We start from the raw sequence: 24,306 nt of genomic DNA on the forward strand, positions 1-24,306 counted from the left end.
AACACTCTAATTAGTGAAATGGCAAATCCGATTAGGTGTCTCCCCGTAAATCAAAACGTGTTAGTGTAATTCGGATTTGATGCAATCTCTGTGCAAATGCCCATATCTTCCGCTAGAGGGAACCCCGAATCCGTCATAAAGTGGTGTAATCGGCGTGCGTTTCATGCCTCAACTTTGTGGGTCAATGGTGTGAACTGGTGATAAAGGCATACAGTACTACCAAAGCAAGTTACACAGAGCTGTATTTCTATTCTTCATTCCTTCAAGCCCAAATTTAGAAATGTAATCTTTACGTAGATTCTTCGAGAAGGTATCATCGTCTCCCTGTCCCATTCTCCTTTGCAGAGGCCTTTCAAAAGATACGGAAGGATACATTTCAATAGGACGCGGTCGTGTAAACAAACTCAGGGCTGCAAGAAGAGGAAACGTGATCTCTGTCCTCAGTCCCAAGCAACCACCCCTCCCCCTCCCCACTACAAGATTTTAACGAATGATTTGCAAGATGTATTGGTATTGGAAATACCTGCTTCTCAATGAACTTGGATGCTGCAATATTTATACTGGTATCGGATGATCACAAATGGGAGAATATAGAGGTCGGTAAACATGGAAGTAATTATTTACGAAAAACATACAACTGATGTCTTGTACCCATAACAACACTTTTCATAGACAGGAAGACAGGAATTGCATTGAGACAGGAATTGCATTACAAAGCTTATTATAGCCATGACAAGAACAAGGCACCGTAATACATTCAAAACAAGGTTGTACGATGATACGAAATAAATGTTCATTAATGGGGCTTACAGGACGCCAAAAACGAGGCTCAGATCTTAGGTGGACCTGGATTGTACGGGTATATAAACCTTTGATTGTATGTTCATTTTTCATCCCATGTGTTGAAAAACATAGTAAGATACAATCTCTTCTGGAGAATTAAGTAACAAACATCCCCAGCTGCGTTTAATTCATAGTTCAAAAACTTCCTTTCTTTTGTTCTGACAATGAGTCCAGATTTTGTTTTTTCAGCTATAAGACGCCATCCATTGTTTCAAAGCCCCCGATAGTTATCAAAAAAGTGTGGACATGTAAACTCAGGGCCGTTCAAAGATTTCCTGTAAACTGTATTCTTCCCTTTCGTCGGGGACGCATCTGCTCACACAAGTTTTACAAAAAAAATGTAGAATGATACGCGTTTGAAGAAACGGAAGAACGAAAAAAAGGTAGCAATAAATATTTAACTACGTGTATCTCTTCCCTTTGACTGGTTACTCGGAATTACCTCGTCATCTCTACACTTAAGGTATTAAAGACGCCTTTCCCAGTCTGAGCGGCGCGCTGGTGCCGACACGCGGGCACTGGCCACATCTTCCTCCCGGTGCCGGCGCTGGCGGTTCGGCGAGAGGAGCCTGGAAGGTTCCGAACCGCAGCTAAGTGATGTCTGCGGGAACCTATCAAAAGCGAAAGAGCCAAACCCGCGTCTACAGGACCGCAACGGAGGCGGGGCGTTCCGGTACTTTAAAGTTGGGAAACTTGGGTGGCGCGGAGCTTTTTCTCTGCATCTGCGGGGGACCCGAAGCGCTCCCGGTACTCTTATCATACATTAACTGGACTGAGATCAATCTTATTTATGCAAAATGACCTCCAAGTGTCCCAGATGCGAAAAGCCGGTGTTTTTTGGTAAGATGCTATTGTATTTTTTTTTATAAACATACAGCTGGACAACGTTCACTGCGATAAAGAATATATGGCTCTAGACTCCGCTTGACAGGTCGATATTAACAGGCGCATGCATATTTGCAACAAGCTGTTTTGAATTTTATTTTTGTACTTTATTGTAAGCTATATGCATGTTTTTCACGACATGCAGTTGCATTATGTTAAAATAACATCACTTGAAAGTGTTTTTGGATATGGCAATTATAGAAAGACATCTGAGATGCCTAAAGTTAAAGTTACAACATTTTTCTAAATTATTATGCAGTCTTCAATCGCTGGCCTCACTCTTGAAATACATTGATGAAAAACACCATTTTGCTCAGTTATTGTTCTAGCTTGACAACACGTTGTACTTTTCAATCAGGGCTTAAATGTCTGTGAAAGGAAATAGCCTACACTGTTAGGTACAGCCTCACCAGTCTGTTATCTTTGGACGTTTGACTACGCGAAAGACAATTACCAAGTGGCCGTGGTCTGATAAACTTTCGCGGCGGTTTCTCACGTTAATGGACAACTATGTCCGAGACCTAATCTATATTCTGCATCAGCCACCTCAGACAGAAGGGAAACAAATGGTTATATAAGCTGCTTGGCACCGGAGGGCGGCTGGGCAGCACCGCCACTGCATTGTCGCTGCCAGGGCCTCTGTGACAGGAACTATTCAGGCCGCTTGCCACTGTAACCGAGGACACCGGACCGCTGCACCCTTTAAGGGGCACGTTTTAGCTCCATCAGATTGTTCCCACCAAGTCTTTCCAAACCTTCCCCTGATGCTATTCCAACATGGAAACATCTCTGATTCCTTCGTATTCCACTCGAGCTGTCACATCATCAAAGGTGCTGTTTTACCAGGGGAAAGAAAATGCGTTTCAGATGACTTTATAAACGATGCCTGGCATCTCCATCGCGCAGCGCTCACGTGAGGCTGTGATTGCGGCACTACGTTTTAAGTTTTGCTCTGTAGTTTACCCGTCGTTTAGGAGTAATGTTTTATGCTTAAGTAAAGAATTTATGCTCCCGTGTTAAGTATTTGTGTTTTACCGTGTCACGTTTAAATAGTCAATTGTAAAGCAGGGCTTGGAACCTAGCTGAAGTCTCCAAGTATGTAGCTTTGTTTTGATTTAATGCAACTAAAGTTGCTCTGAAGAGCTGGTTTGAGAGGTCATATAAAACCGGGTCTGCCTGTATTACCCCTTTGATGATCTGCAGCTATGCATTCATTGAGTTATTATTGTGTCCTCCTGAGAAGCCTAGACAGTCATTGGATTTAGGTTTAGTAGAACTTGACTGAACTAAAGCTACAGTCAAGTTCTTAATTTACAATCTCTGATCCCATGTCTTAAATCCTTTGGCTGTTCGCTTTTGACAAATGCGAGAGAGAAAACTCAACGTTCATTTCCCAGAATGGATTTGTTTGTTTGCATTGGCAGTCTGTTAAGCTTCCTTATTCTAACACGAAGGTCCAAGACTGTTTCTGGAAGGGCAACGTTGCTCTAAATTTCACGAGACCAAATAAAGATGTTATTGAGAATGTTATTGAGGTGAAGTCTGGCCGTTCCTTTTCATCCTGTCGTCAATCCGCTTCATCGACCTCCGAGTTGGGCAGCGTGTGGAGGTAACGGCACAGCACTGGAAACTGAATACGCCATTTTCTTTTGTGCATACCCCTAACCCCCTCCAAAGAAAAACTCATTATTTTGTGATATGGTCATTCAGACTCCAGACTCAGTCAGCTGGAGCCACCTATACAGGCTGAGTTAATTTGGAGTTAATTTGGATCGCTGACTGACTCTGAAAGTGGGGAGAAGCCCAGTTAAAAGCCTTGCTGACAGACAAAAAGAAATGTCAGTCAACTGTGCCCCCCACCCCCCACTACCCAGTTACCACATCTGTTTGTTAAATTGGGAGGGGGGGGGGGGGGGGTTGTGGTTTTTCTAGGAAAATGATGTTTAGCTTCAGACTTTTGACTGTTGGGTCTCTGATGGAGCAAAGAGTAACTGGCAGATATCTGGCTATAATCTTAGTTATACTTATTTTTGGTCATCGTCCAGGGTCAGACGCCACAGGTTCACAAGTTTGCTGTTGACTGTCTCGAGCAGGAACACCCCCCGCCCCCGCCCCATGTATCTTTTGCTTCTAAAAAAGAGCAACATGTATCATTGCAGGAAGAGGGATTGATTTCTGGAAATATAAGGCAGGCCTCCCCAAAGCATTTTGCATCCTTGTCAGTGTAAAGGCTACATTCCGCCCCCCCAGTTAATCACAGAAAGTAGGCGACTCCCACCTACTCCCAAAACTCACTTCCTCTGCTGCGCAATTTTGGAATTGCGTTTTTTTTAAGGGCTTGCTCTGGCTGCGTGCGGGGCGGGGTGGCGCTCCCCAAGCCGGTGACATGAACGCCTGTCTCCGTGTCCCACTCGGGGTGTGAGAACCACGCTGTCGTCACTCCGAGTGCGATACACCCACACGATGCATAGAACACGGACTCTGACTTTACTCTAAAAGGAGATGTTGACATTCCTTTGTTTTTTTGTGATCGGTTTTATAATTTTGACAGAATTTTAAAGTAGAGTTATTTTTATTTTTTTATTTTATAATATCAAAAGTGTTTTGCTTTTCCTCAGTAATTATAGTGAGCAGTACTCCATTGATAAATATGCAAATGAGTTCCTCTTGTTTCCTCTGTAGACTTTGACATAGGACAGTTTAGCACCATTCTCAGCTTTTCTTCTTTTAAATGTGCATTAATGCCTCCCCCCCCCCTCAGCTGAGAAAGTGAGCTCCTTGGGCAAGAACTGGCACCGATTCTGCCTGAAATGCCAGCGCTGTAACCGGACCCTGTCGGCGGGCGGACACGCGGAGGTAAGGAGACGCCGGTGACACCGAGCCCCTGAGGCGGGCCCCACGTGGGGAACAGGAAGGGGCTGGGCTTCCGGCTGCCTGGATGGCAAGCAACATCAACATGGGGGGGGGGGGGGGGGGGAACTGAGAGCTCAGGTTCAGGGATTTATTGTCTGGTGACTCCCACTGACCCATGAGGCCTGTGCACAATCTGGCAAACCAAATCCACTCCCGGTGGCCAGATCTGGTGCCATGATTTCAGCCCCTGGTGAAGCCGTGCTAGTGCCCGTTAGAAACCATCTCTAAGGAGTAAAAGCAAGTATGTGAAACACTCTGGTTTAAGGACCATACCAGCAAGTGGGAGGACCCCCTCCCCCCCCCCACCCAAGTCATACTGCATAGAGAGACTACTTAGAGTGTGGTTCCAGCTCGCTTTGGCTTTCCACTGCAGAAGGGTCGGCTCAGTAAAGGCGTCTGCCGGGTTTGGAGAGCGACAGTGACGTAAATCCGAACAGGCGCCGGTTTACAGTTCACACGGTGTATGTCAAGATTTGCTTGCCGCTAATTTCTACTAGCAAGTCTGTGAGAATCGCCGTATTACGTTACCATCAAACACTAGCGGAATTAGTAGTCATTTGCGTAAATATGCATTTACAGTTCCATTCCGTTCAGCTCTTCTATAGTACTTTCTTAAGTAGGGGATAGTAAGTAGGGGAATTCTCAAATTCCGAGTTATCAGGAATGCATCGGTATGTTGCAATGTATGTTACTACTAATAATGAATAATGTATAGAATATACAGTTTTTCCTTCAGATGTCAGCTCGTGTTCAGCTCAGGTTCGGCTCACATACTTTACAATGGAAAACAGTCAGTTCGCGGAACGGCTCGGGTACGGCTCGGTTCTTGGTGTCAGTGGAAAAGCACCACATGTGCGATATGTAGTAAGAAATGTGCATGACTGGTTGTGCCCCTTGATTTAATCTTTGCATGCTTCTCACTGCATTCATGGAAGCTTTATGAACAGTTTAAAGTATCTTTTTAAATATGACATCCCATCTAGGGTGCCCGGTGTGGCTTGGGATAGGCTCCGGGCCCCATGACCTTGACCAGGATACGCAGTTAGAAGATGGACCGATGGATGTAAAAGAGAGGTGCTTTTCCCATTTCCCCCATTTAGCTCTTTGGCATTGTAAGGATGGAGATTCTCTACAGGAGCGTAGCAGCTTCTGCTTCTGACGTTGGGTTGTTTGATTTGCACACCTGGGTCATTTTGGACCCTGACGGCTCGACGTGTGGGCGACTGACCCCGGGCCTTAACTGGCGAGTGAGATCGCACGTCTAAAAATAGCTCAGTGTCTATTGTGCTGCTGGATTGGCAGCTTGGTGCTCAGGAGAAATGTGAAAGGAAACACGTATACACGGGTGCCGGGCATGACCTTCACATACACATGGACAGTATACACCTCATTGATAACAGTGACACTTCCATCCATCCATCCATCCATCCATCCAGCTCCCAACCGCTTACCTTGCTCATTTTTGCAGGGGTGGGGGGGTCTGGAGCCTATCACAGGTAGCACAGGACTCAAGGCTGGGGTCCACCATAAATGAATACCAGTCTGTGGCACAGTCATACTCTATTGGCAATTTAGAGATGCCAGTTAACCCAACTGCTTGTCTTTTGACTATGGGCGGAGACCAAAGAACCTGGAAGAAACCTGTATAACATGCAAACTCCACACATACAGAGCAGAGGTGGGATTCGAACCCATATCCATGGATGTGTGAGGCAACAGTGATAACTATTGAATGCATCTCAAAATGCTCTCTGTATACCTTTGGGGAAATGGCACAGAAGACTATCCCTGCGGAATCCGCACTAAAGTGGTCATGCCGCTGGTTCCCAGAACGAGGTCCCCAGCCAGGCCCTGAAACACGTCAGCATTATCGGTGGTGTCCCTGCTAAACACCCGTCACTGGCTGCTGAGGCTGGGCCGTGGCGGGTAGTGGAGCAAGACAAGAAGAATTTTCTGGCTCGCTGGTCTGAAACGCTGCAGTCATGAATCCCACTGTGCGGCGATTTCCCCTAGGTGCAGGAAGCCGGCCCTAGTTCATTTTTAATGAAATCCAGCTAGGTTATGGTTAGGGTTAGTCTGCTCCTCATTAGCACCTCCGTCGCACACAGTCTGTGGCAGGAGAATGACGTTTTATTAGTGTCTGATGTGGTGAAATGATTGGGTTTTATGGACGAGTCATGCAGCTTTTATACAGGGGTAAACGGGGCTGCAGAAATATGCTGCCCATCCTGATATAATTGGATCCCGAGGCTCTTACAGTTACACTGATGTTTTGGTCACGGGTAGTGGACCGGCTGCTGGCACTGTACACTGCCCGACTGCTGGCACTGTACACTGCCCGGCTGCTGGCACTGTACACTGCTCGGCCAAAAAAAAAGTCGGCATTTGAATTTATATCAGCAAATACTTAAATGAATGAATCATTATTACAGTCCTGCAATGTTATGCAGCAATAAAGTAAAGTCAGCTGAGTACCTGAATCTACTGAATGTCCAGGTTACACCTCCATCCATCATCAATGGATTTTTTTCTTCCCTGTTGGCATGGGCATATTCCAGAACGAGAATGCCAACATTCACTGGGTTCGAATTGTCAAAGAGTGGTTCGCGGAGCATGAGGAATCATTTTCATGCATGACTTGGTCACCACGGAGTTGTGACCTTAACCTCATTGGAGGTCTTTGGGATGTGCTGAAGGAGGCTTTATGGAGCGGTTCAACTCACTCGTCAATACAAGATCTTGGTGAGAAATGAATGCAAATCTTGATGAAAATAAATGGTGAGATGTGGCATAAGCTTGTGGAAACAATGTCATGACGAATGTGCACCATAATCAAAGCTAAAGGCGGCCCAACGAAAAAATTCAAATGGCGACTTTTTTTTTTGGCCGGGCAGAGTATTTAGCTGGCCTTGAAGACAGATTGCGTGGATTTAAGCTTAGTGTAGCCAAGGCTAAGGGAAATCCATTCCAGGAATGCCGGAAGGAACAGCTATATAAAGGATACGTTTTTTGTAGTTTTCATAGAACATTTAGCTGCTTCCCAGAATCCTTCACTCTTTTAAATCCATTTCACAAATGAACAGTGAGGCTGGTCTTTTGTGGCATGTAGCTGGCACAGGGTTATGCAGAGGGACTATTGCCCAGCGTCTAGGTCTGTCTGAAAGGGGGGCTATCTCATCTTTTTCAGTTGTGTCTCTGGGTTAGTGCCAGCGGTTGGAACCCCCCTACTCCCCATTGAGCACTGAGAGCTCAGAGTACCTGTAATTGTTACCCATAATCCTTTGAAGTTTGTCAAACTTTGGCCATGTGACTGACCTTTGTGTCGGGGGGAGACAGAGTGTCCTTTTTGCCTAATGGCTGCTCAGTTTCTTATCATGGCGATCTTGGAGTTTTCCTGCACAAAGTGGGGCCTTGTGTTACAGACACAGAATATTTCATAATGAGACCTTTGTGAATATAGAGCGCATTTGTTGTCACCCCAGTGCCTCCCATCGACAGACTCCGGAATCACACTATTCTTGTTGTAGGTGTCTGTACAGGAATATGTGATTCACATGCACGGAATAATTCACTGTCTGTGAGGGTGAATCCTAGGAACAGAGAGCATTCTGTACGGCTCATTCAGCCAAACCCATCTGCGTTCATCACACATGCCTTAACCACCTTTTCTGCTCTGAGGGGCACGATGCTGGGCTCACAGGGGCAGCTGTGGGCACCTTCTGGGCAAACAGATGTGTCACATGGGTGTGGGGTGTATGGTGGTGCCTCGACAGCAGGACCCGATCCCACAAGCATGTACCAGTACCGAATGTTTCTGTCAGCCTTGGTAGAGCATGGGGGAGGGGCTTATCGGATAGGTACACGCCTTGTCTGTGCCCTCTTCAGTGAGAGCAGGTCAGGACCATGGTATTCCAGCCATATTTACCACCCCCCACCCCCCCATGAAATGACAAAGGTAATGCAGGTCAGCAGGACGCCCCTTCCTCCATGCAGCCTCTGAGGTGAAGGAGCTCATCTTTCAGGAGTGCAGGTGCCCTCCTTGTGTGCATAGATCCATATCTCTCTCTTCTTGGGGGGGGGGGGGGTCGATGCAGCTGCACGTGACTGACCCCCAACTTCAGCTTGTCAGAGTGGAGAACTCCATCATCAATTCAAGTTTTGTCTGTTTAATTGTCTGTTTTTTGTCTCTGTTTAATAAAGGTGAGATAGACTGATTGTGGTTTTACTGGGGAAAGGGGCTTCATCTGATCCTTTTTGGACTATTGTATGGGTTAGACGCATGGAATGGCGGCTTTATGGACTCATGTTAAAAAATTACTCTTCCAACAAGAACAGGTTTGAATAGATTTATTTTATAGATTGTGTCAGGGGTATCTTTCAGGCTCTTATACATATGAGATTTCTTGCTATTTTATTTATTATTTGTGGTTATTTAGTTTGGATGTAGCAGTGAATCCTGGGGGTGAGTGGAGGACAACGTGTAAACCCTCCCCTGTCTATCTGGGGGCTGATTATCATGCAGATATTATTGTGTTTCCCTTTCATATTAAGGGTGTGGAATGTGGCATGTGTGGTAGCCGTTTGCTAAAAATAAAGGAGTGGGATAAAGGTCGCAAAAGGAATTCTGGGCGGATTTTTCCAGCCACTGCTGTTCCCCCACTGAAAGGAGACAAGAAATGTCAATCAATAGGGGGTCAAGATTGGGGGGGCACTTCTGTAATGACAATCGCTTACAATAAACATGAAGATGCTGATGCATTGAGCACGGCTGGTAACGAGTAGTTTGTTAGGCATGTTTCAATAAGTTTATAAGTGTCTTTTTATGTATGAGAATTAAATTTTCCCACTTTTCATTTGTACAGCACGATGGGATGCCTTATTGCCACAAACCTTGCTACGCTACTCTCTTTGGACCAAAAGGTAAGACTCATAATCCCTTCGGAGCCACATTTCCTATTAATGGATTTCAGCCCGGCTGGGTTTTCCGCCATTAAGACCAGGTCACGAATCTACTCATCGATTCCTCACATTCTAAAAAAAAACCTTTCACGCTCTTACTAAAATAAAAGAATCTCATGCAGTGGATATTTTTGCCCCTATCAGTGAAATTAAAGTTGATAAAGGTCTCTGTTCGATTGGGTTTTGTGGATTGTTTGGGAGGCCTGTTGGTTTTATTGGTGCACCATTAAAAATGTTCTGTGGATTGTTAGTTAAAGATGAATTATAATCTCGTGTCATTTCCACTTGCATGTTGAATTACTTCTTAAATGTTCTTTTTTTTCATGATTTGAATGTTTAGTCACTTGAATCCTTGTGCTAAACTGTCATATTAATGTTTGGCTGGGAAAATAGGGAGTGCAACACCATTTTGTTTTGATTTATTTCACTGTTTTTGGTGAGTTGGGGCATTAAGGAAGTTGCGTATATTTTTATCTTTTGTTTGGGTTAGGTGAAGAAGCACATTTGCTAGGCAGCTCTGTTTTTGTTTGTTATTTGGCCTGGTCAGCTCTTGAAGTTGTTTTCACTACTAATAAATGACAGAGAAAAACTAAGGAATGGGCTGCTCCACTTGGTGCACTTCCATCTTGACCTGTACAGCCAGGGATCAAGATGCACGTTTTGGGCCTGAATTGGGTCTCATTGGCCCAAGTCTGTCAGTATCCTCACATTTGATTGGGTCTCCTCAGCCCAGGTCTGTCAGTATCCTCATATTTGATTGGGTCTCTTCAGCCCAGGTCTGTCAGTGTCCTCACATTTAATTGGGTCTCCTCAACCCAGGTCTGTCAGTGTCCTCACATTTGCTGTAGTAAAAATCTGATCTTTGGTTTCACTTTGGTCGCTTGTACAATGTTTTAAAACAGATTTAAAATATTCCACTGAATATTTTGCTCTTGGCTCTGTCCATCCATAGCCAAGGACGTTTGTGTTTCTGATGCTGACCAAAGCCAGAATCTTTGGCATCCTTCACTAGTATTTTTGTTTTATTTTGGAAGCTTAATCTGTGCTAGTTTTTTTTGTTTGGCAGTTTAATACAAGCATTACTGCGGTAAGTCAATTACAAATATCCACATCAGCATGACAATAGCATTTTAAACACCACCTACACCCCCAGTAGCCTGAAAACCGCTTCTCATAAACACAAACTTGCTCGGAAATCTTGAAACCTAAAGTGCATATTTGCAGCCGATGTCCCTTCACAACCCCGGAAAGTTCTTGGGGGGACAATCTTGCTTGAGCGCTTTTACCGAAATGATTGCAGGCGTGCCGAGAGATTCGATGCAACTTTAAAAAAATAACCCTGTAGAGTAAAACGTGGTGCTTCGCGGTGCAGTGACCCAAATACCCAATTCCTTGTGTATCTGGGGAAAACGTGCGACACGTGACCTGATGTTTGAATGGTGCCGAGGCACGTGGGCCTCTAACTGCAGCTGACAGACGCTTCCTTCCATACTGATCCCCGTACTTCCCTGAAACCAAAGGAGAGTGATTTGTTTGCTTGGTAATTGCAGATTCAGAAAACTAAGAATCACTTGATGTGAACAACAACAGTAAATTGTTCTTAAACGGACCTGCATTAAATACATTTCATGGGGTTAATCCACTTAAGTTCGGTGCTGCACAGAACTCATTAGCAGAAGGTTTACTGTCAGGCTTAAGTCTCGGAGTACAGCTGGACATCTTTGTGGCATTTTTGTCTGACATGAACACTGTGGGAGTATCTTTGTTTTTCCATTAAAATAAAGACCTTAATTGGATATTTCCCTGATGTGGCTCAATTCATCTTTTTAAGCTGAATAAGAATGGCAGTGTAAGAATAAGAATGGGGCCGGCTTAATTAAGAAGATGAGTTCAGGGCTCACTTAGGGACAGATGGAAATTGTAATTTCAGTGTGAAGTTTGTCTTGGCCCCAATGTAGTGCTTACGGAAGACGCCAGCATTGTCTGCATTGCTGTGCTGGATCTGGCTACAGTATTGTGGATATAAGATTTATATATTTAGGAGGCGGTGTGTTGCTGAGAGGTGTGGGACACTATTTCTGTGATTAGAGGGTCACTGCACTGGTTCAAATCACAGAGATGGCAGAGTGATGTCACCGTTAAACCCCCCCCCCCAAGCGAGATCCTTAACCCCAACTGTCTGTCTCAACTGTTCATTGCTTTGGATAAAAGCACATACTAAATAACTGAAAAATTCGGAAACTATAATATAAGTGACGTAGGAGCAGGAAGGATGCGGAAAAGGTCTAGATTGTGGCAGCGCTCTTTGCATCTTCTTTATGTTGCTGGATAAACCATTAAAACAGGGAATCTACAATATCCGCAACCCACAGTAAAACATTTTCCCTCCCCACACATTACATGCCGACCACACCCCCCCCCCCCCCCCTGCATTTGTGGGGGCTGCTGGTTACTCCGTTGTTAGAATGTCCAGTTCTAGCACAGATGAGGGGGGGGGTTTGTGAAGCAGGGTGTGAGACCATTTCAGAAGTAACTGACAAATATACCCCCCCTCAAACCAGCATGCATTTCTAAGCTCGTAACTGTGACACCATAAAGCATGTGGTCTCTTACAGGCGTCAACATCGGGGGTGCAGGCTCCTACATATATGACACGCTATCCCCAACCCCCGTCAACACATCCATGGAGAGCCCATCTGATGGTTCTCCCACCACCCCCTGGACCACCGCCCAGATAATCCGACAGCCATCCAAAGGTAAGGAAGCCAGCAGCTGGATTTTCCCAGTCAAGACTCAAGACTCGAGAGTTCTTTATTGTCAATACATCCATGTACAAGTACACCGTGTGTTGACATACCGATTCCCTTGGGTCCTCGAAGGTGCTACATGTAGATGGAAACACAACAGATATCATCCACAGTGGATAACATCCACAGCCGTCCTCTGACCCAGTTTTTGTTGACCTTGATTTACAATTTTCACAACTTGCTGCCTGCACCCAACCTCCGAATTTTCATTTTTCTCGCATATCATCCTTCCCAGCATCGTTTCCCCAAAAGACAAGCATCAGAAACTGATTGGGTGCTAATTATGAACAAATATAAGAACAGGAGTTTCAAGTTTCAAGTTCTATTGTCACATGTGTTTTCCGAGGAACACAGTGAAATTCTTATGCCTCAGTGGCAGGATAGGGCATCGGGGGACAGGACAACAATAAATAAATAAGACGAGACAATAGTGCAACAGAAGACAGTTGGAAGACAAACAGTAGTGCAACACAAGACAAGAAAACAGTAGACAACAGAGGGGAGGAAACAACATCCTTTTAGTAAGTATCAGGGGAAGTTAAACTCCTGGGGGTATCAGAGACCCAGCGGACTCCTCTGGCCCAGGGCATGATGTACGGCTCAGAGAAAACTTTGAACTCCTCTTTGTCTTCTGCTCAGATCTGCGCGAATAATGGGCGTTACAGCACGTCACGCTGAATTCTGTTCTCCAGCGTGGCTGAGAATCTACAAGGCCAGTACGACTTAATCTCAGCCACCGGGGGCGCACATGAAATCCTGGCCCGCGTGTCTACGGACACAAGGGAAGAAAGGATGAGGTCACCACGCAGGACCCCGCCCCACAGCAGCCCCGAAGCTTAGATAATGGCTTTAAAATAGGAAAGTTAGTTCAGCGTGGAAGGAGTTGCCGCCGGCAACGCCGTGACGGGCGGCCGTGTTCCGTGGGCAGGAATTTTAATGGGCTGCCCTTAATCATGTTTCCTGAAACAACATTTGCTTTTAATGAGCCTTTTCCGACCGGCAAGCAGATGGACGGCCTTCAAACTGCAGGCTGGGATGGGGGGTGGGGTCACGTTATGATTATGTAACTGACGACCGGCACATCAAACCTCTCCTTTTTGAACTTGAAAGCTATTAAACTCAATTATAAATCTGATGTTAGGCGTTTGTTTTGTTTGAATTCCGCTTTATCTGCGATCGCGAGAGACGGGGAACGTAAGATGGAGCTTAATCGCAAAATCGTTGCACGTCTGTCAGACCTTCTTCCATGCGGTGAAAAGCATCTTCCACAGCAAGCCAACCAGGAGAAAATAACAGTTTCATTGTTGGCATTACAGAGAATAGGCTGCTTGTAGGACAGCTTTTGCCAAAGATGTTCATCTCATTTATCATAAGTATTAATATCTGTATTTTTGTTTTGGCTGTTAATCATGCTGGTTTCATTGTATTGCATCATCATAGCCTTCTCTATATGAAATATTACTGTGATTATGGATTGTGTATTTAGGATGGATGCTCCCAGAGTGTTAATTATGAGAGGTCCTCGAAAAATTCCACAGACATCCTGTAATTGTCATGGATAAACACTGCCCCCTCCCCACTCCCAGCTAAAATGGCAACATCTGCGATGGTAACAGAAAAACACTGGCGCAAAGAGACGCTTTATTACTGCCTACTATGAGCTTTAATCGTGTGGGATTTGCCCCCCCCCCCCCCCCCCCCTTACAGACATCCCCCTAGCTGTTACCATCCATTTGCACCAGCGCTGATTCATCACCATGAGTTTTGCTCTGAATCACACCCCAGCGTCGGCTGATACTTACACTTTGTATATATATAAGAAAAGTGCAAAAAGGATTCTGTGTCTTTTTCCAGCTGCGCCTCCCTACATCAAGACCTTTGCGGGAGAGACGTCACACTGTCCCGGGTGTGGAAGAGTGGTATATTTTGGTAAGTAGGTGAAAGAAAGCAGACTTGTATTTGCGCATTTTTTGGGGAGGTGGGCCAGGCTCGCCTCGGGAGATCTTTGCGGTCACGGCAGCAGTAGCACGGATCAGTCGTGTTTTATGTGCCTGTCGAGGGACCTGGCTCCGCTCCAGCCACCCGAAGCCAGTGATTTTTTTAACCTCTAACTGATGTCACAGAGACTTTGAGAGACAGATTTTGGCTCGTGTGCAACGTTAGTGTAAAGGTCACAAAAATGATGGGTTCTCCACATCTACGCAGTTAATGCAAATATAAGCTGACTAAATCCTAAAAGCGCGTCTGTTCTAGAACCCAGATAATGGGTGATTTCTGCGCTTGGAGCGAGAAACGGCGGCAGGGGGAGGGGGGGTGTCAGTCTGTTCAGTCCAGGTTAATCATTTAAAGCAGAGAGTTTATGTAACCTCTTCCTGCATCTCCATCATTCCAGAGACATAAGCCTGCCCCCTTCTGGCAGCTCGAGTGTATTTCAGAGCATTACTCTCCAAGCCAAACCCATTCTTCCTCCTGCCTCATGTTTAAGCTCTTATTGAACTTCATGTGGGAGGGTGCATATTTTGCTAGAAACTGCGCCCCCCCCCCCTTTAAAAAATGTGAAAGTGACTCCAAATTCCAGTGTCTGTAAAGCCAGAAGGGAAGACATTTTCCTTCTTCTGCCTCAAACCAGTGACATTTAAGGACAGAACAGAAGCGTTCTTTCCCGCATGGAGACTGGGGGGTGGTTCTTCTGGCGTCTCTGGGGGGGGGGGCTTGATGGAACGAGCAGGCTGTATGTGATGGCAGCCAGGAAACACCACCCCTCTCCACCTACACCAGGTCCACCAACTTGCAGCTCCAGTGCTGAATATTCACATTGTGTGCCTCTGTGGCTGTTTAAAGAAGGCGGGGTGTGAAATCACTTGGAAATATTGCTTGGAACCCGTCAAGTGTGGGTTGCCTTTTCCTCAGATTTTCTCGCACATAAAAGGCAGAAACACAGCCTGCTTCAGAGAACCTTCTAGAAAATTGTAGTTGGGTATTTTTTTTTAGCTTCATTTAACCTTTTTTGGCCAAAGTAGCTTAAGTGAAAACATTGTTTCTTTTACATGGAAACATTCATATACCCTGCATGAAAACTGCGATAGTAAATTTAGGGGAAAGCTATTTCCGTGAAGACCTTCAGACATATAAAAATAGCCCTTTCAAATTAAGCACTGACAGGCATGGCTCAGGATGCAGTGGCTCAGGACGCAGTGGCTCAGGACGCAGTGGCTCAGTACAGTTCGCAGTGTTTTTACAGAGGCTCATGACAGGTTTGTGTAAATCCCACCCAGATGTCTTTAAATCATTATTTACGCTGTCTGCTCACAGCCAGGCTTCAGTGGTCCCTCCCTACAGCCAACCAGGTGACTGTATTCTCCTCCTCCCCAAAATGCTTTCAACACGACAAAACAATTTGTATGATTACTGGACTGTTTGTCATTGGATACTCTGGCCTCCATGTTTCTCAGGCAGACTTGTGTCCTGAAGCAACATAATACATGAAATAAACGCTAATTCTTCTTAGGGTCCTGTAAGGTGCCAGCAAAAGAATCCTCTTTTTTAATTTTTTGTCTTTTCTAAGAAGACAAAAATGACCAACCTCTCTGACACAGAGCTGAATTGCCATGCAATGTTATTATGTCAATGTATCATTATGTCAGGAAGTCAATGCCATATAACACACTGTATGTATTTTGCAGCCAACAGAAGCAAAATCAGAGCTTCTGGTCTTCAACATTGGGCAACAGCTGAGTTTTTTTTTTTTGTTTGTTTCTGGTGTGCAGCGGAGAAGGTGATGTCACTCGGCAGGAACTGGCACAGACCTTGTCTGCGTTGTGAGAGGTGCAAGAAAACGCTGACATCTGGTGGACATGCTGAGGTATTGCACTGGCACATTAGCGTGAATGTTTGATGAAGGTGCTGTTAGCTACCAGTATTCTGCTCATAGATATAAAGGAGAAGGAAGAGATCAGTGGGTGAGATTACAAATGGCTGTCAGTCGCTGACAGTTTAAATCCCGTGGGAATCAGTAGACATGATCCCTCAATGATTTATTCTCTAGTGAAACCGGAGAGTACAATACATGTGTTTATATTTAAATTAGTCGTGTGGGATATAATGTTAAATTTTTTCCTGTAGTACATTACCAGAGTCCTGACACCTGCCTTTTTATATCAGCATGAGGGTAAGCCTTATTGCCATGTGCCGTGCTACGGGTACCTGTTTGGACCAAAAGGCGTGAACATCGGAGAGGTTGGCTGCTATGTCTACGATAAAGACACAGAACAGAATGGAGTTTCAAGCCAGTCGTAACTTTCCAGATACGAGGCTGGATTTTGAGGTGCTTTTTTTGTCCTCTGTCCTAAGTAAAGCACTACCAGCCTCTATTACTGTAAATATATTGGAAATGTTGTAGAGATTAAATGTTTTTTTTTTTCTTATTGAGTCATTCTAGTGAATCACATTCTATTTTTCTGTAATGTAACTGTAATGTGTGCTTATTGAACTAAAAATGGATGCTTAGCCTTTTAATCATTATTGGCACTCCTCATCACTTGTTTACTTTTATAATATTAAAAGCTGTGCCTATGAACATGCTGTTTTACTTTAAATGGATACAGTGTATACATTTCTGAACTTGGTAAAAACCAGGTGTCTACAAGAATGACTTGTAAAATATACTGTTTTCACTTATTACTTTTTATTCTGTGAATGTGTGTCGTATAAATGCCCTCTCTTCAAAAAACAAGAAAAACAAAGAAAGGATTGGTGAAGATTAAGGAAATGTTTTGTCGATAACTGACAAATTGTTATTTTTGGGTTAACTGAGCTACCTGCGGTGATTAAGTAACAGGAATTCTGTTTTCTTAGGATAAGAGCTGACAATCACACCCTGGTGAGGTTACGTGCCTGGCCAGTCGACTGGCGCTGCAGCTCTTCTGTAAATTAAGTGCTGCACTGTGGAGGAGGTCTTTTGGGGTAACGATGTCTAAAGTTCACATCAGCCTTTCCGAAAGGAAGGAGACAGCTTGTGTGGTCAAGGGTCACTGCTCATAGAACCTACCTATCCATCCTCCACATCCAGCCTCACGGAATATTCCAGAAAAATCTATTTATCGACATAACCCTCATTTCTTATTCCATCTTTTTTTATACCATCTCAGCAATGGATTATAAATAAAGATTTTTAACCCTGGTCTCAATGACGTATATCTTATCTTGCCTGAATAAACATTTCTGAACTATTTTTGCTCTGATGCATGGATGAAGGAATTGGCTTCAGTACAGTAAAAAAGAACAAACGTAGGATTCCTCAGGTGTTTAAAGTAATGCTTTGACAATCTGTGAATCTCGACTCAAATCTCACATTGCATATTCATGGAAGGAGCTTAAACACTGCAGGCAATTATTATGACACTAAAAATAACAGTGAAGCAACTGTGAAATCCACCCTGCGTAGAATTATTCTACGAACACTTCCGTTTACTGTACCTATATTTTCAAGATACAATTCTGCATTCAAGCAATGGTTAAAAAGAGGAAAGCAGCTCTGTCTTGGATTAGCATTGTTTGTTACAAACGCATTTATTTCCGCCGTTGTCCAGGCAGAGATGACGGTACACCCTCCGTAAACGAGCCCCAGTTGTTTCTATGATTCATCTCCCCTCAGCGCTCTCTAGGTCGTCATTAGGCACCGGGGAGCCAGTAGGCTTCTCGCTGAGATGTAAGAAAGCTGTAATTAAACAGGGCAAAGCAAAACCAAACTGCAGTCTGTTTAATTGCCGAGGGTCACTTAAAAGGAGCTCTGCAGCCGGAATCTGTTACGCACCACATTTGTGCGTCACTACTGCAAAAAATCATACTAAAATCATCTAAGCTCTTTGTAGGCCTACAGTTAATTCGTGGCATCAGTCGTCAGTCATTTGATTAGAACTCAGATCCATTTGTTTGCTCGATATTGTGTCAGTTAGTCAGGATCTGTTACAATATGCTGCGTTTGTGTATCATCAACTGCAAAATTTGCAATGGAAATTACTAAACATCCAGGCTGTTTTTAGGCCTATACTGTAGTTCCAACCATGGAATCAGTCATTAGGAATCATATTTGAGGTCTGAGTAGATGTTAGATCCCCGTACCTTGTTTGCTCGATATCTTCTATGGTCTCTGGTAGGCGCCTGTTCATGGTCTCTGGGAGACACCTTGCTGTCAGGCCAGAGGCTATAGCTATGACGCATAAGATAATCTGGGGGAGGGGCTTCCACACCTCATCCAATAACATGATGAGTGGAGCGATGGACACGCCCAGGCGGGCCAGGAAGGAGTTGTAGCCCAGGCCGTTTTGTCTGGAAAGAGGTGGGAGTATTAGACACTTAAGGTGGAGGGGTTCAAGGACAGCGTGCATATTCCAGGAACCCCGCCATGGGGTTCCACTAGGGCACAAATGGATAGAAGAGATCTCTTACCTCACAACCGTGGGATACAGCTCGGAGGTGTACAGGAAGATTGTCGTAAAGGAGGCTGAGGAACCCGCCTTTCCCAGCACCGCAATGATCGACCGAAAGATCCACTTATCTAAGGGAGACATGCAATAACTTATCTAAGGAGGGATGCCAAAGTCAGACTCTGTCTCTATGGGCAACAGAGTTTGGAGACATGGATTTAAGATCTCATCTTCATTAGGGCAAGGTAGGTGAAGGACCACATGTCCATTCACCCATCCATCAGAATTCCAAAACCAGGGGTGAGGTGAGTCTGGAACCTATCCAAGGAAGCCCATTGCAGGGCAAACACTCATTATGACACTTTCTAGGGACTGGCAGACGCCACAGAACGCTTACCTTTAGGAATAAATACGTTAACAGCAAGACAGATCCCCGCCAACAGCAAAGCACCAGCTTCAGTGTATCTTCTCCCGATTCTTTCCAAAAGGTAATAAACCAGTAGCTTAGTCGGGACCTCTACGAGCGCGTAGATGAACTGGGTTAGGTAGATGTTAAGACCGAATCCGGCAAGGTTGAGGCTGATCCCGTAGAAAGTGGAGGCAATGCCAAACCTGTAGAGAACAGATTCACTTTCTAAGCCGTTTAATGTCTGTTCAGAGAGTCAATAAAGAAAATTAGCTAAAATTAGCTAATACCATACTAGTCCTGTTTTCAGAGCAAGTCTCCTCATCTTGGGGGTTCTCACAAGATCCAGATAGCTGTAAGTCTTCTTTCCTTTCTCCACCACAACTACAGTAGAAAGGTCCTGCGAATTAAATCAGGCATGAACACCATCCAGCATCATGGTTCCGGTAAGTCAGATATTACTGCTAGATTGATAATCAGGTAAAAGTCAGTGAAGAAAGAATGTCAGTTTACCTCTGGCTTAATCTTAGATGCAAAACCATCACTTGCGTTCATTTTGGCGCACCTTGTGAGGTAGTAGTGAGCATTTTGCACCCTTCCTGTAGCTATTAGCCACCTAGCGGACTCCGGTAGCCACCTGCACGAGTTGTGAACAGTGTGAAAATGGAGCAGTCAGAATAACGTGTAAAGCTAGCGAAATGTAGCTCTGCTTTCTGACCTCCAGGATACGATAGCCACCGCTAACGGGGATGTGATGGCGACGATTAGCCAGCGCCAGTCATTCACAAGGTAAGCGATGCAGGCCAGCATGATGGAGCCGAATGTCCAGGCCAGGCTGTCCAACACACCCACCACTCGTCTGTGTTCGATGCTCACCCACTCCACACCTGCCTCGGGTGCAAAGTTACAGCATGGTCTCTCCACCCAAGTAGCTAGGCTTATAAAATTTAAAGCAACCACAGAGGACTGACCTGGTACAGGCCTAGGGATTAGGGATAGAAAAATTACAAAGGAAAGCCTCTAACTTCTAACATCAGGAACAAAAGGTAAGTTTGAGAAGCAGATTTGTGCGGCTGAAATTTTTTTTTGAATACCTAGGTGCAAAAATGTATAAGCATGTGTATGTTCTATATTGGGACATACTGAGCTCCTGTAGCTCAAAAAGTTGAGCACTTTGCTAACAATGTGGCTTTAAATCCAAGGGAGCACAAAAAATTGTAACACTTCCCTCTACTGTAGGTCAGTTTGGATAAAAGTGTCAGAAAAATTAATTAAATCTATCATGGGATAGATTGCCTAAGACTTGTGCACAGTACGGTATATACATTCAACAGAAAGTTCCTTAACAGAATTACCTGTCGCAAGGGGCTGGTAATTATTTGTCCTGGCAGAGCAAAGATAACTTCAAACACAAAGTGAATGTGCATAAGATGGACAGTGAGGCAAACCAACAAAGAACCTGAGGAGCTGACATTACGGGTGAAGTGTTTTTAACTAGGTTTTTACCCATCAAGGATTTTAGATGGACAGATGGATGGATGAGTGGATGATGGACAGATGGATGGATACTTCATTAATTAAATAGATTTTATATGGAAGAGTGAAGATCCACTCACTCAGAACCGTGGAGATGATGCTGATTCCCGTGATTCCGAGACCTGTGAAAAACCTCAGGATGGCAAACATCACGAAGGAGCTGGAGAAGGCGCTGGCCAAGCCGAAGGCCATGCCCAACACGTAGGAGAGCAGCATCATCCTCTTCCGGCCGTACCTGCAGCGATACGGCGGAACCCACATGGGCCGTCAGCAGGCACGTGCTCGCATGGGAAAAAAACTGAAGAGGTGGAAAACCTCTGCATCAAAGTCTGTTAACACATAGTAAAACATTAGTGTGCCTGATGATGTTAGTGATACTCTTCCTGAGAATAACTGTCACAGACAGATATAACTGAATGGAAACATGTGAGTTGAGTTACCTGTCACTGAGGCTGCCGAAGAGCACAGCTCCAATCATCACCCCAATGAAGAAGATGGTGGCTGTCACTTTGTTCAGCTTTCTTTGGTCACAGATCAAGTCCCACTTTGAATGAACGAAAGATCTTTTCAATGATAAAATCCGCACAAAAAATCATTTACAGAGTAATGGACTGTTTTGGAGACTAAAACAGGAAATTTATAGTTCATAGAAGAATATAAGATTGTTCTCATTGTTCACTGGTTAATGTTGCAGTAAATGCCTGAATTAAGATAGACTGTTTCGGTTTATAAGTGGTATGATGTAACATACCTCAGTCGCTATGGTGGAAGCAAAGGTGCTGGTGTCATAGACCCATCCATTCTGACACGGAACAGCCGGTTCTGCTGTAGCGTTGGTGACTTCATGCAGGAGATGGAACTGGGGCTGTGAGAACATCTGGCAGGAACTTAGACTGCCATCTTCCTCAGCCGGAATAGAGACGATCATCCTCTGCTCCTGAGTGAAGTTCTCAAAGAATTCCCCATCATCCAGGAAATTGATGTCGCAGTGGTGGGGCGGCACGGCAGCGATGAAGTTTTGCACCAGGAAGTGGCAGGGCAGGGTGAAGCGAGAAACGAAGACGATGGAGAGCACTATGACCTGAAACCGACCGAAGCCACCAGCTTCTGCCAGGAGGTTCTCAAACTTCATCCCTGCCTCCAGCTCATTTATCCATTCGCTTGGGACCAGCTAGTTCTATGATGTCCTACACTGATCCTCTTGTGAGCTGATTTATAGATGTCACTCTCAAAACTCCAGTCTTGTTAAACGTTAAAGATAACTGACTAATTGTTAACCAGATACCTTATTTTACTACATTACTATGTAATAATATAGCTCTATATTAACAAATGCAAGAATCCAGAATGAGTTAGCAATATATAAACTATGCCAGGTCAAGCAAAAACGCTCCATGCTATTTAACTTTACATTGTTTAAATTTGAGGTATTGATTGATTTTCAGAAAGTTAGCAGTCGAAAAAGGTATATTTTTCAGAACTCCGTGATGGTCAGCCCTTCCAGGCCCGTGAGTGCGGAGCTAGTCCCTCCCCAGATCTCCAGATAAGGGCAAATATCAGACCAGCAAAATCCAAAACACAAAGAAATAAATAATAACTAAGACAAACAGGCCTCTATCGACCTTGCAGCTCCATTGAATTGCCCCTCCTTCAAGGAATCTCCGTCGATCCCCATGTGAGCACAGAAGTAGCACAGAGTCCAGAGGGGGCGCCCCCTCAGCATACTTCATATAATGCTATAAAGTTTCTTATTTCAATTACGTATGACAACGCATGATGTTTTGTATAATTTTACTACAAGTCAGTGTTTTGTCTTGTATGATTATGGATCATTCATGGTACCAAAAGCCGCCTGACATGTGAGGCACTCAAGGCAAAAGCCGACAGGAAAAATATAAAACTTTTACATGAGCTTTACATTCTACCACACATGGTAACGTATGGTTTTAGTAGGAAATGCACGTTTATTGCTTGTTGCTTCTTGATAAAATTTTATATTGCTTTTATATTATTCTGATTTAACACATGTATGATCTCTCCACATTCTGTTGGTTTAATTAGAGATGAGAAAATTCAGTGAGGTTAACTCAGTTGTGTTATCAGAACACAAAGTGGATACATCAGCTCATTCTAGCTGTGTGGGACCACAGTCCATGACTCAACTGAGTTCATTCAAATAGTTATGCATAAAACTAATACTGACAAAACATTCATTTATTACGCATTTATGTGTCTGACAGGACATTAATTTAATATGAATTGTACATGAATGTAGGACTTGACAGTACATTAATTTGGTATGTATATTTACATAAAAATAAAGGGTATATGTGTCTATTGACACATTAAGTTAATATGTATTGTAATTTATTATGAGTGTTGTGTATAGAGATTGTATGATCTGGGTAAAACACAGGAAAGTTGTTTTTAAAAAACTTTCCTATAAGGCCTTTTGAGACCCTCACCCACTTTCTCTAAGAATGCTGGGTATTTAGTCAGAGTTTTCCTCCCCTTTACGTCAGAGTTTTTAAACTTGGGGACGAAGCAGGAAGAGATAAATTAAAACTGTAACTGAACTGGCTGCATGGCCGCTCACACCTGACAAATCCGCTGCTTGTCATCCTAGAAAAGACGAGCTCAGCTCTGAAAGGAATGTGAGAGCTACTGCCGCCGGCCCAGTGCACATCTGGGCAGCAAGAATCTGCTACTGCAGCCTTACGGCTTATTGTTATCCTCTGTAAAAGAGAAAAAAGGTTATTAAAATTTACTGAAGCCATGGATTTCGGGCCTGGACGTGAAATTGCTCAGAAAAGTTACTTGAAACCCACGAAGTGTGGAGGCCCTTTGTCACGTTGCCTTTCAGAAACACACGGTCTGCTTCATAGATCCTTCCCCCAAAATTCTACCATAATTCAGCTGCAGTATATTTTATGGCCAAAGTAATTTGAGTGAAAACAAGAATTATTGCATGGAAACACTAGTCTAATTAACTTACTATACTATCATAAAAAATGTAAAGGTTATTTATACAAAGAGCTCATAACATACAGAAGATGGCATTTTTAAATGATACACTGACAAGCCTGATGGCTGTAAATGGTATTTCCACAGGGCTTGGTCGTCTTAAGCCTTCTGCAAATCCCAGCCAGACGTCTTAATTAAACACATTATTTACGGCGTCTGCTCCGGGCCTGACTCCACCTGCACCATCCATCAGCCATGCGGGTGGCTGTATTCTCCACCCTTCTTTTTATCTTTTTATTGCGGGAAGGTAATCTGTGTGCGATTACAGGACTGTATCTTTTTGCCAGGTGCAGTCCAAAGAAGTCACTTGATTGTCCAACGTGGTGCCACTTCAGCTGGTCACCTGCCTTTGAAGATATCGTTTCCTTGGTTACTCTGACATCCATACTCTTAAGACACTCATAGTCAAATATGATGCATGACATAAACCCAGTTTTAGTCAACATTTAGCAACAGTTAGCACAGGACACACCACTGACAGATACTTCATAGGGTCTTGATAGGGTCC

General features: G+C 44.2%; 2 protein-coding genes across 6 annotated transcripts; one reads left to right on the forward strand and one right to left on the reverse strand.

Annotated features, from left to right (window-relative positions):
- Positions 1-1,228: 1,228 nt before the first annotated feature.
- Positions 1,229-17,588, forward strand: crip3 (cysteine-rich protein 3). Of its 3 annotated transcripts, none has more exons than XM_023796342.2 (7): positions 1,229-1,683; positions 4,490-4,584; positions 9,504-9,561; positions 12,216-12,356; positions 14,262-14,336; positions 16,175-16,269; positions 16,530-17,588. In XM_023796342.2, the coding sequence occupies exons 1-7, from the start codon at positions 1,641-1,643 to the stop codon at positions 16,701-16,703; spliced, it is 681 nt and encodes a 226-aa protein (XP_023652110.1). In that variant the 5' UTR covers positions 1,229-1,640; the 3' UTR covers positions 16,704-17,588. The 3 variants fall into 3 exon arrangements, with proteins under 3 accessions (XP_023652110.1, XP_023652111.1, XP_023652112.1); XM_023796343.2 differs by having other exon boundaries at positions 1,272-1,683; positions 16,569-17,588; XM_023796344.2 differs by lacking the exons at positions 1,229-1,683; positions 4,490-4,584 and adding an exon at positions 8,840-9,412.
- Positions 17,589-17,694: 106 nt separating this feature from the next.
- Positions 17,695-21,963, reverse strand: LOC111835736 (solute carrier family 22 member 7-like). Of its 3 annotated transcripts, none has more exons than XM_023796341.2 (10): positions 21,526-21,963; positions 21,215-21,318; positions 20,855-21,009; positions 19,957-20,125; positions 19,752-19,875; positions 19,529-19,638; positions 19,230-19,444; positions 18,855-18,963; positions 18,528-18,734; positions 17,695-18,107 (listed from the first exon to the last, which is right to left on the reverse strand). In XM_023796341.2, the coding sequence occupies exons 1-10, from the start codon at positions 21,904-21,906 to the stop codon at positions 18,047-18,049; spliced, it is 1,635 nt and encodes a 544-aa protein (XP_023652109.1). In that variant the 5' UTR covers positions 21,907-21,963; the 3' UTR covers positions 17,695-18,046. The 3 variants fall into 3 exon arrangements, with proteins under 3 accessions (XP_023652109.1, XP_023652107.1, XP_023652108.1); XM_023796339.2 differs by having other exon boundaries at positions 19,230-19,462; XM_023796340.2 differs by having other exon boundaries at positions 17,695-18,123; positions 19,230-19,462.
- Positions 21,964-24,306: the final 2,343 nt, after the last annotated feature.

Source organism: Paramormyrops kingsleyae, chromosome 3 (assembly GCF_048594095.1).
Source record: "Paramormyrops kingsleyae isolate MSU_618 chromosome 3, PKINGS_0.4, whole genome shotgun sequence".
Classification (NCBI taxonomy): Eukaryota; Metazoa; Chordata; class Actinopteri; order Osteoglossiformes; family Mormyridae; genus Paramormyrops; species Paramormyrops kingsleyae.